Here is a 13,378-nt window from a genome sequence, read left to right on the forward strand (position 1 = left end):
AGCGGTCATCTCTCGTCTGTTTTTATTGGTGGAGTCGAACGTTCTCTCTCTTGCGAGGCATGGCGAAAGCAGGGCAGATTGTAAAAACTGTTTGCAAGTCCATCACCTATTGCGGGGGAATGTTTTTTTTTTTTTTTTTTTTTTTTTCCCCTTGAGTTTTCTCTTCTTTAATGGCTTGTACTTGTACACAACAAAACACACTCTCGACACACAACCATGGGATTGAAAGGTGAGACTGGATCTGGGAAGACAAGAAAAGAATTGTCATCATGGGTCGGTGAAGTCGGAGCAACAGTGGATGGAAGGAAACGCACGAGGCGAACAAAAAGCACCGCACTGAGTTTGATTGCATTGGTGAATGTGCTCTTCTTTTACCTAGGTAGGATGAGAACGAATCGACAATCCATGTCATTGACTCGTTGATCTTCACGGGTGTGAAAATGACACCTTACCGTTTGATCATGATGGGCCTTGTAAATATCCCATCGCAAATACCTTGAGGTACCTCTGATTATACGAGATGCTGCGATACTCCACTGGTACCAGTAGGGAACGGGCATTTTCGGAGGGCCAGAAATTCTCGAGGCATTTCCAATTTCACCTGCTCCTCCAATATCCCTCCCTCCCAGCACTGCGCACTCAGTACGGCCGTTGACGGAAAGACGGGGATGCAGGATGTTGTAGGATGCTGAGTGTTGGTCTTACAGTAAGTCAGCGTGCAGCCGGAAGCAGGCTGAAGTCTTGGATACGCCATCTGATTGGCTACGCGTCGACGTCCCTCGTCTCTTGGTCGCCGCCCACGTTCTGCTTCTCTGGCCATTGCGCCACCAGCGACGCCTTCTCGGATCAGCTAGGCATTCGCTCCTGGTGACGAGAAGGTTCCTGGTGACTCTGTCTTTCAATTTGAACACGACGACGGGTTCTGTTCGTGACTCAGGTAAGTCATGTGGGTTTCTTGTTCTAGGTAATATATCCTCCAGCCGGTGACTTCAGTCTTATTTGCTTCCACACCAACAAATTGGGTTACAAAGATACCAAGATTGACAACAATGTCAACGATCAAGCCAAATCTCGTCATCATAGGCTCAGGATGGGCCGGCTTCTACATCGCCGAGAACATCGGCTTGAACGGCTACCACGTCACCCTGATTTCCCCGCGTCGAACATCAGCATATACACCACTTCTGGCCTCTGCAGCCGTGGGTCTGTTTAACTTCTACCTGGCTGAAGAACCTGTACGATCCAAATCCCGCTCAGCCCTGCGTTTCATCAAAGCCAATGTGCTAGGCATCGACTTCAACGCCAAGCAATGTCGATGTGCACCCGCCTTCGATGAGGACCCGGAACTTGCCAATGACGAGTTCTCCGTCCCGTACGATTACCTGGTGATTGCGCCAGGATGCATGCCCAACACGTTCAACACACCAGGCGTCGCCGAGAATGCCATCTTTATCAAGAATGTCTCCGATGCGATGAAAGTTCGCAAAACCCTATTCGATCTCCTGGAGAAAGCCAGCCTGCCGCACATCACGCCCGAGCGAGCGCGAGAACTTCTCCACATCACCATCGTCGGTGGCGGGCCAACAGGCATCGAATTGACAGCCGAGCTCGATGATCTGTGCCAGGATGAACTACGCTCCGTCTACCCGCACGTTGCCCCGTACGTGAGCATATCAATCTACGACGTAGCACCGCACATCCTAAGCGCCTACGACAATAAGCTGCACGAATACGCAGCACAACAACTGGAGCGGCGTAAAATCGATGTCGCGCCCAACACGCGCATCGAAAAAGTTGACGCTTCCGCCCTCTACATCAAGGATAAAGGCCGCGTGCCCTACGGCATGCTCATCTGGGCCACGGGCAACAAGCATGTGCCTTTACTGGGGACCATTGCCGTCAAACTCTCGCAGAAGGGCCTAAAACGCATCCTCACCGACGACTACTGCCGTGTCTTCAAGCCTGGTGAAAATACGGGGGAAATTTATGAAGGTGTCTTCGCGCTCGGCGACGCCGCTGACATCGAGGACGCCAGTCTGCCTACCACCGCCGAAGTCGCGGTACAGAAGGCAAAGTACCTAGTCACCAACCTCAATGCGCTGGCTCAATCTAAATCTCCTCCTCCTCCTCCTCCTCCTCCTCCTTCTGCTGCTTCTTCTTCGTCGTCTAGCACCACCACGGCTTTCTCAGATCCCTTCGTCTACTCGCAAAAGCAATTGATCAGCTACATCGGCGCACATGATGGGGTAATTGCGGGCAAAGGACCCAATGACACTGGCTGGACGGGTCGCTCTGCTTGGCTGGCATGGCGGAGCGGCAGTTTGATGTGGAATCGCAATTGGAGAAGCAGAATTGCGATCGTCTTGACTTGGATTCTCAATCGGGTTTTTGGAAAGGAGATTGCCAGGATGTAACAATTCGAGCGCGAATTGGGATTAAGAGGGGCCGCAGATCGGATCGGGATTGTGTTTTCGGATGGAAAACCCTGGTCATTGATGGATCCATATATCTACCTGGGCCCGATATCACTGACGACTGAATGGATCGACGAAACGAAACGAACATGTGCGTGCCTGTAAGAACAAGATGGTGGAATTCTTACTCCGACTTGATGGACTGGCTGACGGACTCTCTCTCTCACTTCATTTGACATATGTTCCGAAGCACACGACTCGGATACATACCTACGACGATATACGACGATGACTTTTCCTCTCCATCTTCCGCAATTGATAAGAAATCTTCATATTCACGAATGAATATCTAGAAAATACTACGCTTCTCCAGTAAGGATTCGGGTCAGAATAGAATGATTGGGTTGGTAAGCTGATTTATTGATTGGCCTGTTGGTCCTACAGTACAAGTTCAAGTATCTTTGAGCAAAAGGAGAGGTGGAGACAATAAGACCGTAACAGCAACACCAAGCGTACCCTGGAACCTCTGTCCCTGTCCGCTATAATCCCACCAACACCGCGATCCATCCGATGCATGATCCCCTAATTCACTCATTCTCCCTGACACTGACCAAGAACCCTGACAATCAAGAAGCCGCCCGACCGTCCAACAGGGCAAAAATAAGCTCCGACAGAAAACCTTTGGTGTGAAGTTCCGGGCCCCCTAATCCCCCTGATCTTGGTGAATCGTCATCCTTCAGGAAACTCCATCACGCCCCCAAAAATCAAGTCATTTGGTCTCATTTCATATAAACTCGTCATTCATCATACTCCAATCGGCGCCTTCGCCACCACCGGGAACAAGACTCTTAGCCGCGTTGAGTGCGGATTTCGTGGCTTCCGCTAATCCTGTGGCTGCGGCTTTATCGTCGACGAATCCATCTGACAAACCCAAACCCATTCCAATAATCCTGTACACCGCTACTAGGAGTCTCCAAAAGTTACCCAAGATACCCAGTGCTAGCATGTCGAAATGGGTCCACCGCCATAGCATTGTAGGGAGAACGAAAGGAAACTCTGGTTCCGGTTGGATTGGCCACATATATCGCTCCGCGAACAAGGGTCGGGAGTAGATCTCGCACATGGTGCATTCGGCAATATACCATGTCCAAATTGCAATAGTAAACCATCCTAGCCATGTCGGATGTGGTAAGAGTTGGTATCGGTCCTGGCGGCGCGGGTGGAAGAGGAGTGGGATCGGGATCGTGAAGGTGGAATATGACATCGGGAAGAAGGCATTGGTGTCAATGTCATGTTTGTGAAGGTGAGGTTCATCACTTCGACCACACACCATGCAGGGTTGGCCGGGATCCGGCGACGCAATGAGTGCTTGTAACTGGGCTTGCTCATCTGAAGGTGGTGGAGTCTGTGAGACTTTTTGTTCCAGCCTTGAAATTCCTTTCCTTGCTTCATGAAGATTTGACATCAGACGTTCCATTCTCGAAGTCAGATGGCCAATGAATGCCACTTCAGCGGTTGCGGGGTCACCATCATTACCTTCACGTGCTAGCCTCTTTTGTTCCATGACTTCGTCTTCCGCACCAGCTTTGATTAGACTCGTCAAGTCCGCAGTGATATCGGCAGCGTCCATGAGCAGGTCCTCAAATGATTGAATTGTGCCGTCACCCAAATTCAAAGTATCATCTCGAACATCGGTAAGATCACGTGACACTAGCCGTTTTTGCTTGGCTTCGTTCAAAACATTTGTGAGCGCGCTGGGTGGTAACACAACCGGGTTTTCTGCAGCGGGTTTGGGTTCTGCTTCTGTTTGCTCTGGTGAAAAGATCTCAGACTGATTCGCTTCGTCGGCGTGGCCCCGGTTCGCATTTTCATCGTTCTCCTCGATATGGCCATTCGTGAGCTCCTCGGTGACTTCTTCAACGGTCATTGGAAGTGGAACAGACGTGCGACTCCCATTGGGAAATGGAGTGTCAATCCAAGCCCCGGCGTTAACCTGAGGAGTCTGCATATAAGACGGAACCCTTTGTTGCTTGTTTTCCGCCTTCACTGTCTCGGACAGGATTGTATCTGTCCACGCACCCACCACTTTGGGGGTTTCCACGACTTGATGATTCCTCGCGGAAATCTGTGGTCCACGCGAAGGCGGCGCTCTATCATCATCCTCTGAAAATGGATTGGGGGCAAGGTTGTCGATAGTTGAATCCTCTTCGGTCTCTCTAACGAGGCCTTGCGACACCGTACTTGCCCGCGGAGTTATGCTGACTGCTCTGGCAAGCCTTTGTAGATGATCCAGGGAGTTCTGCGATTCGGAAATCTGTCTCTGAGAAGGCTTCGACTTTTCGGCGCCGTTGCTAGAGGACGTATAGACCACTCCGGCGGCGTCGGGAACCGGTTCTCCCCTGTCCAGTGACTCACTTTGTTGTGTTTTCACTTGATTTTCGTGTGCTTCTGGTGGTGTTTGTCTGCGATCTTCGGGACCAAATGATCGAGAAGTCTTTCGAACAATCACATTTGGATCTTTTTCTCGTATCTCATCCAATCGATTGGTGGTGACAGCCTGCTTTGCCAAATTCTCCATCTCTCTTTCTCTCAAGGTATCATTAAGATTAGGCCGGCTTCGTATCGGGGGGCTTTCTGAGACCTGAAATGAAAGACCTGTGAAATCATTCTCCCATTTCCGTATTCGATCGATCGATCTCTGCTTCTGAATCGACGAAGGCCATGCATCCCGCGGAGGAGTATCCCGAGGTGTTGAACTCTCTTCAACTGACGGCAGTGGGACATCCGCGGCCGTGGCCGCCCAATCGATCTGAGCACTATCGTTGACAGCGCCTTTTGGACTCTTCACGGCACGTTTCTCTGCCGTCTCTTGACGCCATTTTGCGAGAAATGATCGTGCTGCTTGAAGATTCTCTTCCAGGTGCGAAGCCGCCATGGATATCGGCTCAGATTCTGCCGAGGCAACACTTTCGCTTGAATGGCCAGTTTGATCTTGTCGGTTCTCATTTCCTTCGTATAGAGCTCCATAGGGACGAGACCGTCCATTCGCTCGGGAAAAGGCAATTAATTTAGGTGGTTGCGAGGGCATCTGAGAATGCAACGCTTCAGTAAGCTGAGTCCTTCGTCGATCTGCTTTGCTGAAGGCCACTATTCTCTCTCTTTTCTGAAGGTCTGGAGGAGTGTCACTGTCATCCTCCTCTTCCGGTACACTCTTATGTATTCCATTCCTGGTGGCTCGAGAAAATGCCTTGACTCTTTTTTGCGGAGTCGATTCGGTACTAGTATCCGAGAAAGCCTTCGGTACGCCGTTTGGACCTAGTGCCAAAGCATTGTCGAATGTGATCGGTCCGCGATTGGAGACACTGGCGATATCATTTCGTGCGTAATTCTTGCTTGGACGGTCTCTGTCGGCCCTGGGACTATTCCCGAAATCGATCGGTATCCGGCTTTGTCGTAATCGCTCCAGGCGTGCGTGGTCCTTTGCGCGATCGATCACATGAGGCGTCAGCTTTGCAGCAAGCACCCTATCCGTCATCTCATTCCGGATGAAGTCCAAAGTGGAGGGTTCTGAGGCAGTCTCGATGCAGCTATCAAGTAAATTTTCCTTCTCAGCATCAATGGGCAATTGAACCGGTGTCGACTCTTGTGAAGTACGTGTTTGTGGAGGAGATCCCTTGACAGCTTCTTTCTCAGGGGGATTGGCGTCAATATCAACCTCCAGCGCATCTTGTGGATCGTCATCTATATCGTCCTCATCACTACGAAATTCTCTTTCTGTGGCCGCAAGATCTTCCTCATCCGCTATCCTTTGATATGACTCGGTCAAACCGCCGGGAGGGCTTGAAAATTCCGACGTGGGGCTCGTCAACTTCGGGCCGTTTCTCGACTGCGGTGGTGTGGTCAAACCATTGGTTCGAAGCGGACTGGGACTTTTCTTTCTTGTCAGAGGAGACGAAGGTTTCAAGTGTCTATTCGACCGCGCGGCAGTGTACTCGGCAAGTGACGATCCACTTGATTTGTTTCCGGAGTCTTTGGTGACCTGAAGGGCTCTGTTGGTACCGAAAGCGCGTCGTGGCTTCACCGGTCTGGTCTTTTGAGAGATTGGCGATGGAATATGCGACTCATCGAGGATGCTGTCGGTGAAGAAATCTTCACTGGGTAGGTTTTTGGTCAGGGACGCAATGGAACCATGGCGCTGGGTTGTGGAGAGTGGGTTGTCTTCTTTATTTCGAGCCATGTCGCGTGGAGTCGCAACCGTGGAATGTTTGGTTGTCGCATGCTACCTGATGGAGTGCGGCGAAGATATTGGGAGTAACATTATACGCAGATCAGATGTTGGAGTCCCTGCGCAAAAATTGTTGAGCGTGAAATTCGGGCAGAGAACAAACAAACGCCCCAGACTGCTACCCGAGTCTCGACGCTAGATCACAAAACCCAGATTCAGATCATTGCGTTGCCTTTTCCGGTCAATCCACCACGCCGCCTTTAAAAAATCCATGCCAAGGATTTCCATTTATTAAAGCGGCTTCTTTGGAGCTGAAGATGCAAGTCGACATTACGGAGATTTTTCCTCAACGTTGAGATGGTGTCCTCCTCTACATATCGAATAAATTGACTCGAGCTCCAAATTCATGATCGCAATCTGGCATTCACGGCCTAGAAGAAAGAAGATGTCGTCATCAAACTTGATACCCATAGCACAGATCTTTCTTCAAGCAACGCAACGACCCCGCTCGCCCTGAATCCAGCCGCCATAACACACCATGAGCAGAACGATCTCCCTCTCACATGTATCCAGCTTGAAGGTACGATCTGAATGCCCATATGCGCATCCCATTCGACCCGCTAGCAGGAGGAGAGTGTGTGTGGAGTGTGTGTGCATTGGGTGATAGACAGCATCCGGGTCATAGTAACATTGAGAACATCAACCAGCGGAAAGATACTTCCACCTCTCCCTCGCCTCACTCTCCCTCCTTTCCTTCTCTTCTTGACTCACCATCTCCTCCCCCGTCGCAATCCTCTGCTCCCTTGCCTCGAGCGCTCTCTTCACTGTCCACGCCATGGCAGCCACCAAGCCGTAAAGCACCGCGCTGACTAATTGCAATGCCACCATGATGTCCCAGATACGAGCGAGCCCGCCCGTGGCGCCAGGACATTCACTGCGCTGCAGCGAACCACGCGAGTTGTTCCCGACGCATGCGCCGAGGAAAAGTACAGAGCTCACGAGGAGGGTAATCGAGAGTGTAGTCGAGAACCAGAGGGCCAGACGCGGTGGATTGACACGCGCCAGGACGTGTAAGTGCAGCGACGGGATGGCGTTGAAGAAGCACAGTCCGGGGATCAGTATGGGCTGAATGACTTGGGCGCTGGACGAGATAATGTTAGTGACCGCGATGTCGATCGGCAATATTCGGTCTTGACTTTGGCATAAACGTACAAATTGAGGTCTGTCTTCAACGATGCAATCCAGACGGCGCCCAAGGCAATCTCGACCATGCTAAGAACACATATAACCGAAACGACAATGGGCGCATAGCCACACCATTTCGCCGTTCTCGCCCACCGTACATCGCCTTTGAACGACGCATCTGTGAGACCTTCAATCCCGAGCATGACGTGTGATGAAGTAGTGGTGAATTGGTCGGATGATTGGATGAAACGTTATCAGGACGTCGATATCTGTCGTGCGAATCGTTTCAGAAGACACCTCTGAGATGTAGAAATGGGTCACTACTGACTATCCACTAAGCCCGCGTATATAGAAAAGGATCTATGTCGCACGAGCCCTAGCTAGTTCCTGTCAAGCTTGAAGTCAGCAGCCTCGTGCAAACCAAATTTGATGAACAGCTAAAGAAAAAAAAAAAGAGAGAGAAAGAGGAGGGAACTCAACAACGCCTATCTCATCGCCAGGTTTTATTTGAAACAGCAAAAGCCGTCCCCAAGGTGACATGGTGCTTGACCTAGTATTTGGTCCAACGCCCCAGAATCTGCGCCGCGTGGGGACGCCTGATCGACGTCGCAGCAAGAAGAAGCTGATTCGATGGGAGACTGGGGAAAGCTTGCGCAAGCTTGCGCAAGCTTGCGCGAGCTTGCCAGTTCTTCCCTTTGAGTTTGCCGAATTTCCGATTTGAGAGGTCCAATGTACCCGAGCGTATTCAAGGATAATTGTGTCAATCGTCTCGAATCCGTTATTGGTTCACCGGTACGGACGGACCGCCAGAATCTTATCATCGTTATTTTGATTATGCTTCAACAGTCCTATACATCTGGCGCAGTTGTGCGCATTATCAACCCCAGATCTCAGCAATTTTCGCGCTGAGTGCTTTCGCAACCTTTTTCCGAGGAATGGCATTCCCGAGTCGGTCGCTGATCATGTTCTCCTTCTCCGGTCCTTTGTTTCGAGACTCCAATGCTTCAGCCAAAGCACGCGGAGTGGGCCAAATCTTTTGAATCTCAATTGCCTTCTCTCCTGTCACGCCCCTCGTGCACATCAGCATCTTCAAATAGACATCCCTAAGTGTCATGCTTTCCGACTTGTCACACATGGCGCCAAAAACCGAGAATGTCATTCCGTATATTCTTCCCGGATCGGATTTCCTGAGCCGTTCCAACGTTGTTGCAACGGCCCCCCCCTCAAAGCTTTGTGAAGGGATAACGTGAATATTTTTGCTCTCGTACAGTTCCTTCAATGTCTTCGTCATACGGGCCAAATATCGGATAGTGTCATCCAATTTGGCTGTCTGCTTGACGAAGAAGTTGTCCACCACTTGCATACCGGCAATGGCACTCTCCAATGACTCTCCGTATTTCTCACTCCGTTCTGCCGAGAGGGAATATTGTTCGACCAGGTAAGTAACATGCTTGATGCCAGATTTGTGTAGTCGGAACTTCTGTTCATGGAAACGTCCATCTATGATGCTGCCAATTAAATCATCTAGTCGTTTTCGTTCAAGAATGTGCTCTAAAACGATTTCCAGGTTTCCTTCATCATCACCCACGTTGGCGGCCTTGAGGGCTTCGGCATACAAGGGGTGGACATCTGCAATCCATAAAACGTCACCCAAAGGAAGCGAGCGGATGATAGGAACAACGCCGAGCTTCTTCAACTCTCCGGAAATGTAGTCACGGTCAGTGGTGGTCCGGATCTCGCGCATGTCAAGAATCATCTTCACTTCGAAACTGCCAGCAGGCAGAACGATGGATTCTTTAGAGGATGGCCCAGCACTGGGGGGTCGCATGTGAAGATGCTTATTTCCAAAATTGAAACTGTTCAACTCTGGTTCTGAAGCTGGCCAATCAGGTTCTGGACTCGACAACAGATCCACGATGGTAGAGCAGCTGCTCTGGGTGATTGCTTCTCTCGGTCGGTCAAGTGTCGGTGGAATCGCAGGGGCAGTCCGCCTGTTCATGGGTTCGGGAGAAAGTGATGGCAAAATCCTCGTTTCGCGAGCTTCTGTCTTCCGCTTTTTCCTTGGGCTGGGAGATGGGACACCTCGTCCCGCCAATGTCGCCTTCATACGGGTTGCCACCTCCCATCCCTCATCCGACAGGTAATACTTCTTAGTCGGATGTCCCTTGGTGCAGACCAGCTCTTTTCTCTCCAGAGTTTCCATAGATTTCCAGGCGGTGTAGAATTTGGTAGGATCACTGGGTGCGAAGAATGACGAATCGCAGTGAGGCTGTGCTAGTTCTATAAGCTCCTTCTTCGGGATAGCTTGGTTGCTGTCTTGATCCAAAGTAGTCAAAGCGAGCATGAGAGCATAGGCACCCGATCTCAACTTTGGAACGTAGGGTTGTGTTTTCCTTGGTCGTCTCACCGGTGACGCTTGTTCGGGTTCCACAGGTTCAGATAAAAGAGCCTCCCGAGGTCTTTTTCGATGCCCCTTTTTGGAAGGCATGTCAAGTCCATTCTCTTCGCAGAATTGCCTCATTTTCTTGGTCAGCCGGTCACATAACTTTGGGCCGAGGCCATTGAGCTGTTGAGCTTCCGAAGGATGAGAAAAGCGTAGTGGACATGCTTTGATTGATTCGTAGGCTTTCTTGTACCTAGGGCAATTAGCAACGTTGTCAAACTAAAAGGGGGGAAGCGAACGTAAAATAGCCCTTGTTATTTTGTTCTTTGGCTTGGTCCATCCATTCTTTCAGCCATTCAGCCAGTTTGGGATTTGCGCAGTTTTCGGGCATGTTTAACGCGCTTTGCTTCCGAGAAATATTCTATGAAAGTTAAGCCAAGGCTTTCGCATTATAAGGAAAGTTTAAGAGAGCATTCAAAGGACTATCGAACTGCTGTGTCGGAAGTTCACGATTGTAGCTGAGAAACGAACCGCGTCGCGCAGAAACGCGGTGTCACCTGACCGTCGCTCGGAGAGATCCAGTCTTGTGTCACGACAAGCCATCGTATATCCATAACTTTGAACTCCAGCCTCCCGAAGATCCAAAAGCGGAGCGGCCAACACTTGAGATCAGGCTTAGGACCAAATACTGAACGTCCTAGACTCTAATTTTTCCGCCGGTACTGGTTGCCTATCCTAGTCTCACGCTTTTCTGCTGGTGTCTCTAGGAATAATTGAGGTCGAGGTGTACCATGGATTACCTTCCCGGACTATGGTCGTGGAGCGTGCACCGGCCTTGACGACAATGGATTTTTTTTTTTTTTTGGTTTTCAAGACTCATATTGAATCTGACAGGGGTCAATTCGTCATAACGACATTGTTGCTTCGATCACTCTCATCAAATGAGTCTTGTCGTCTATATAATCCTATAATATCTTCTCTCGATTGAAATACGGTTTCCATCCACCTCAATCTTCGACTCCTCATCTTTTATCTCCACTGACTCTACTTACTTGATCTTATATCAATATGTATGCAGCTCCAAGGGGAAGACTTTCAACCCACTTCGGAGGGTGTCGAGGGTAGCACTGGGCCCGACACCATCCAAAGATGGTTACAAATGGCGAACTGGACCAAGCCATATTCTCACCCAGAGTGATGACGAGCCGGCTGAGGACCCCTTTGATCCAAATTCAGCTGATGCAGACGAGCAATTCGGTTTGCGCATCTCCATTCCTATTTATGATGGAAGCATTTTCTAAGTCCTGTTTCAGCCCGGGACGACGACGAGGCCATTGACGAAAGTGACATAGTTGAGGATCGAGTTCACGGAGCTGCTGAGCAGCCGAGAGTCGTGTGATGAGGAAGGGTCTGGAGCGCCCGAAGATGCCCGTAGCAATGTGGCTGGGTCCAGCGTGGATTCGAGTTTGAGCCACTAGTATACCTGTATGCGCCGGCAAGGGGGATATTTTATCAATGACCAAGCCAAGGCAGGCCAGAAATCGGTCGCAAAGCGTCAAACATACATTTTATACAATCATTCCATCATTCCCCCCATTCATGCTCCTTCCCCCTGCCCTATTATGAACTGGCCAGCAGATTATACCGTATGATAGCGACGAGCATCTGCGCAAATAAAAGTAGCTGTGTTCTGCAACGGGACCGTCCGGATACGTCTTCATTCAATCCTTTACTAACGGAGCACGGAGTCGTGTGCGGCCATGAGCTCGAACTTGTGGAGGTGGGAGGAGAATCGAACTTGATTTCTGGGATCAAACTAAGCCACTTTTCTCTTACCACGGGAGACGTTCCCCTGAGCCGAATGGTCATTAATCCACGCCCGGAGTATTACCTGCGTAGGCGTGATGAGCGGCCGAGTAGCTTCCACCCCTGGTGACTTCCAGGGTAGATTCATCTACGATACGGGGAGGGTTTGGGGGGTGGCTGACAAGTCGACAGCTGCACCTCAATGGGCACAAATGGTGTGCCTCAGAGGCCTGCGTCTACGTTAGACCTCGAGCTGACCCAGGCATATTCCCTCACTGTTGGACTTCTTCTCCTTCTTCCCACCCCCTACCGTCCACCTAGATCTCTAACATTCTTTCATTGTGGTCGCAAAGTTCTTGCGACCAAACCTCCTCTGTTTACTTGGCTTCCACTGCTCGTCTGTCGGACTGAGTAAACAGCGTGTGTTCGCTGACGTCACCATGCCTTCTGAGGAACCTGAGAAAGGAGACCAAGGTACGTCGAATCTTGACCTCTCCTCATTGAGCGTCAATGTCGTCAAGCATCTGAATTCTGTGGGATCCGATCCGCTTGGAGGGGACTCAATGCCTTTTGGTGTTGAGTTCTTCATTTCCCATTTTGTAGATTAAACCCTCGGCACCGTCGCCGAATCGTTTTTCCTGACTGACCTCCTGACAGTCTCCTGGAATCGGAGCGGTGACCAACCAGATGGTGTCGTCGCAGAGAAGAAGACCGACGGCGAAATTGCCATTAACTCCAAGCGCGGTAATACCACCAAGGAAAACGCGGCGCCCGACAACCCTGCGGTCCACGTCGAGCGGTCCGGTAATGATGTGGCAAAGAAAGCCTCGGAGCCCAACGTTGAAGAGAAGGCCAACGGATCGGCTGATGCGGGCCACGGAGAGACCGAGAATAAAAATGGCGAGAAAAGAAACCACGATGATATGGAGGGTGGAGACAAACAGGAAGAAGCTGAAGACAAGAAAGATGGACCTCTAGAAGAGAACGATGAGGGCAGAACGATCAAGGCGAAAGACAGCAGCAACAAAAAGCAGAAGAAGGAACAAGAAAAGAAAGACGAGCCAAAGACGGAAAAGAAGAAACCCGGTCGGCCGAAGAAGACTGACGGAGCGCTACCCAAGTCCAAGAAAGAGCCCACTCCTCGGGCTACGGAGGGCATTGGTTCTCGGACAAGGAGCCAGCAGAAGTCTTCGTAGAGCAACCGCTGCGTTGTACGTCCAAATGGATGGGGATGTACATGGTGGATTGGGATGGCTGGCCGGAACCGGAATTCGCGCAATGCTGGATGATGAATGGACTGGGACCGGAGCGGATGAGGGACGTTTTGGGAGGAATATGAAATGGAGTGGATGATTGACTGTATAT

At 50.6% G+C, this 13,378-nt stretch overlaps 5 protein-coding genes across 5 annotated transcripts; 2 read left to right on the forward strand and 3 right to left on the reverse strand.

The window, feature by feature from the left end:
• Positions 1-1,049: 1,049 nt before the first annotated feature.
• On the forward strand, positions 1,050-2,414 carry Z518_06625 (uncharacterized protein; the record flags this gene model as incomplete). The annotated part of the gene is made up of 1 exon (XM_013414757.1): positions 1,050-2,414. One exon carries the CDS (start codon positions 1,050-1,052, stop codon positions 2,412-2,414), a length of 1,365 nt encoding a protein of 454 aa, XP_013270211.1.
• Positions 2,415-3,198: 784 nt separating this feature from the next.
• On the reverse strand, positions 3,199-6,651 carry Z518_06626 (uncharacterized protein; the record flags this gene model as incomplete). The annotated part of the gene is made up of 1 exon (XM_013414758.1): positions 3,199-6,651. One exon carries the CDS (start codon positions 6,649-6,651, stop codon positions 3,199-3,201), a length of 3,453 nt encoding a protein of 1,150 aa, XP_013270212.1.
• A 687-nt stretch (positions 6,652-7,338) lies between these two features.
• Positions 7,339-8,027, reverse strand: Z518_06627 (uncharacterized protein; the record flags this gene model as incomplete). Its single annotated transcript, XM_013414759.1, has 2 exons — positions 7,339-7,780; positions 7,852-8,027. The coding sequence occupies 2 exons, from the start codon at positions 8,025-8,027 to the stop codon at positions 7,339-7,341; spliced, it is 618 nt and encodes a 205-aa protein (XP_013270213.1).
• A 674-nt stretch (positions 8,028-8,701) lies between these two features.
• Z518_06628 (uncharacterized protein) lies at positions 8,702-10,598 on the reverse strand (the record flags this gene model as incomplete). The annotated part of the gene is made up of 2 exons (XM_013414760.1): positions 8,702-10,460; positions 10,507-10,598. The coding sequence occupies 2 exons, from the start codon at positions 10,596-10,598 to the stop codon at positions 8,702-8,704; spliced, it is 1,851 nt and encodes a 616-aa protein (XP_013270214.1).
• A 1,855-nt stretch (positions 10,599-12,453) lies between these two features.
• Z518_06629 (uncharacterized protein) lies at positions 12,454-13,209 on the forward strand (the record flags this gene model as incomplete). Its single annotated transcript, XM_013414761.1, has 2 exons — positions 12,454-12,487; positions 12,671-13,209. The coding sequence occupies 2 exons, from the start codon at positions 12,454-12,456 to the stop codon at positions 13,207-13,209; spliced, it is 573 nt and encodes a 190-aa protein (XP_013270215.1).
• Between the last annotated feature and the right edge of the window lie 169 nt (positions 13,210-13,378).

Source organism: Rhinocladiella mackenziei, assembly GCF_000835555.1.
Source record: "Rhinocladiella mackenziei CBS 650.93 unplaced genomic scaffold supercont1.5, whole genome shotgun sequence".
In the NCBI taxonomy this organism is placed as follows: Eukaryota; Fungi; Ascomycota; class Eurotiomycetes; order Chaetothyriales; family Herpotrichiellaceae; genus Rhinocladiella; species Rhinocladiella mackenziei.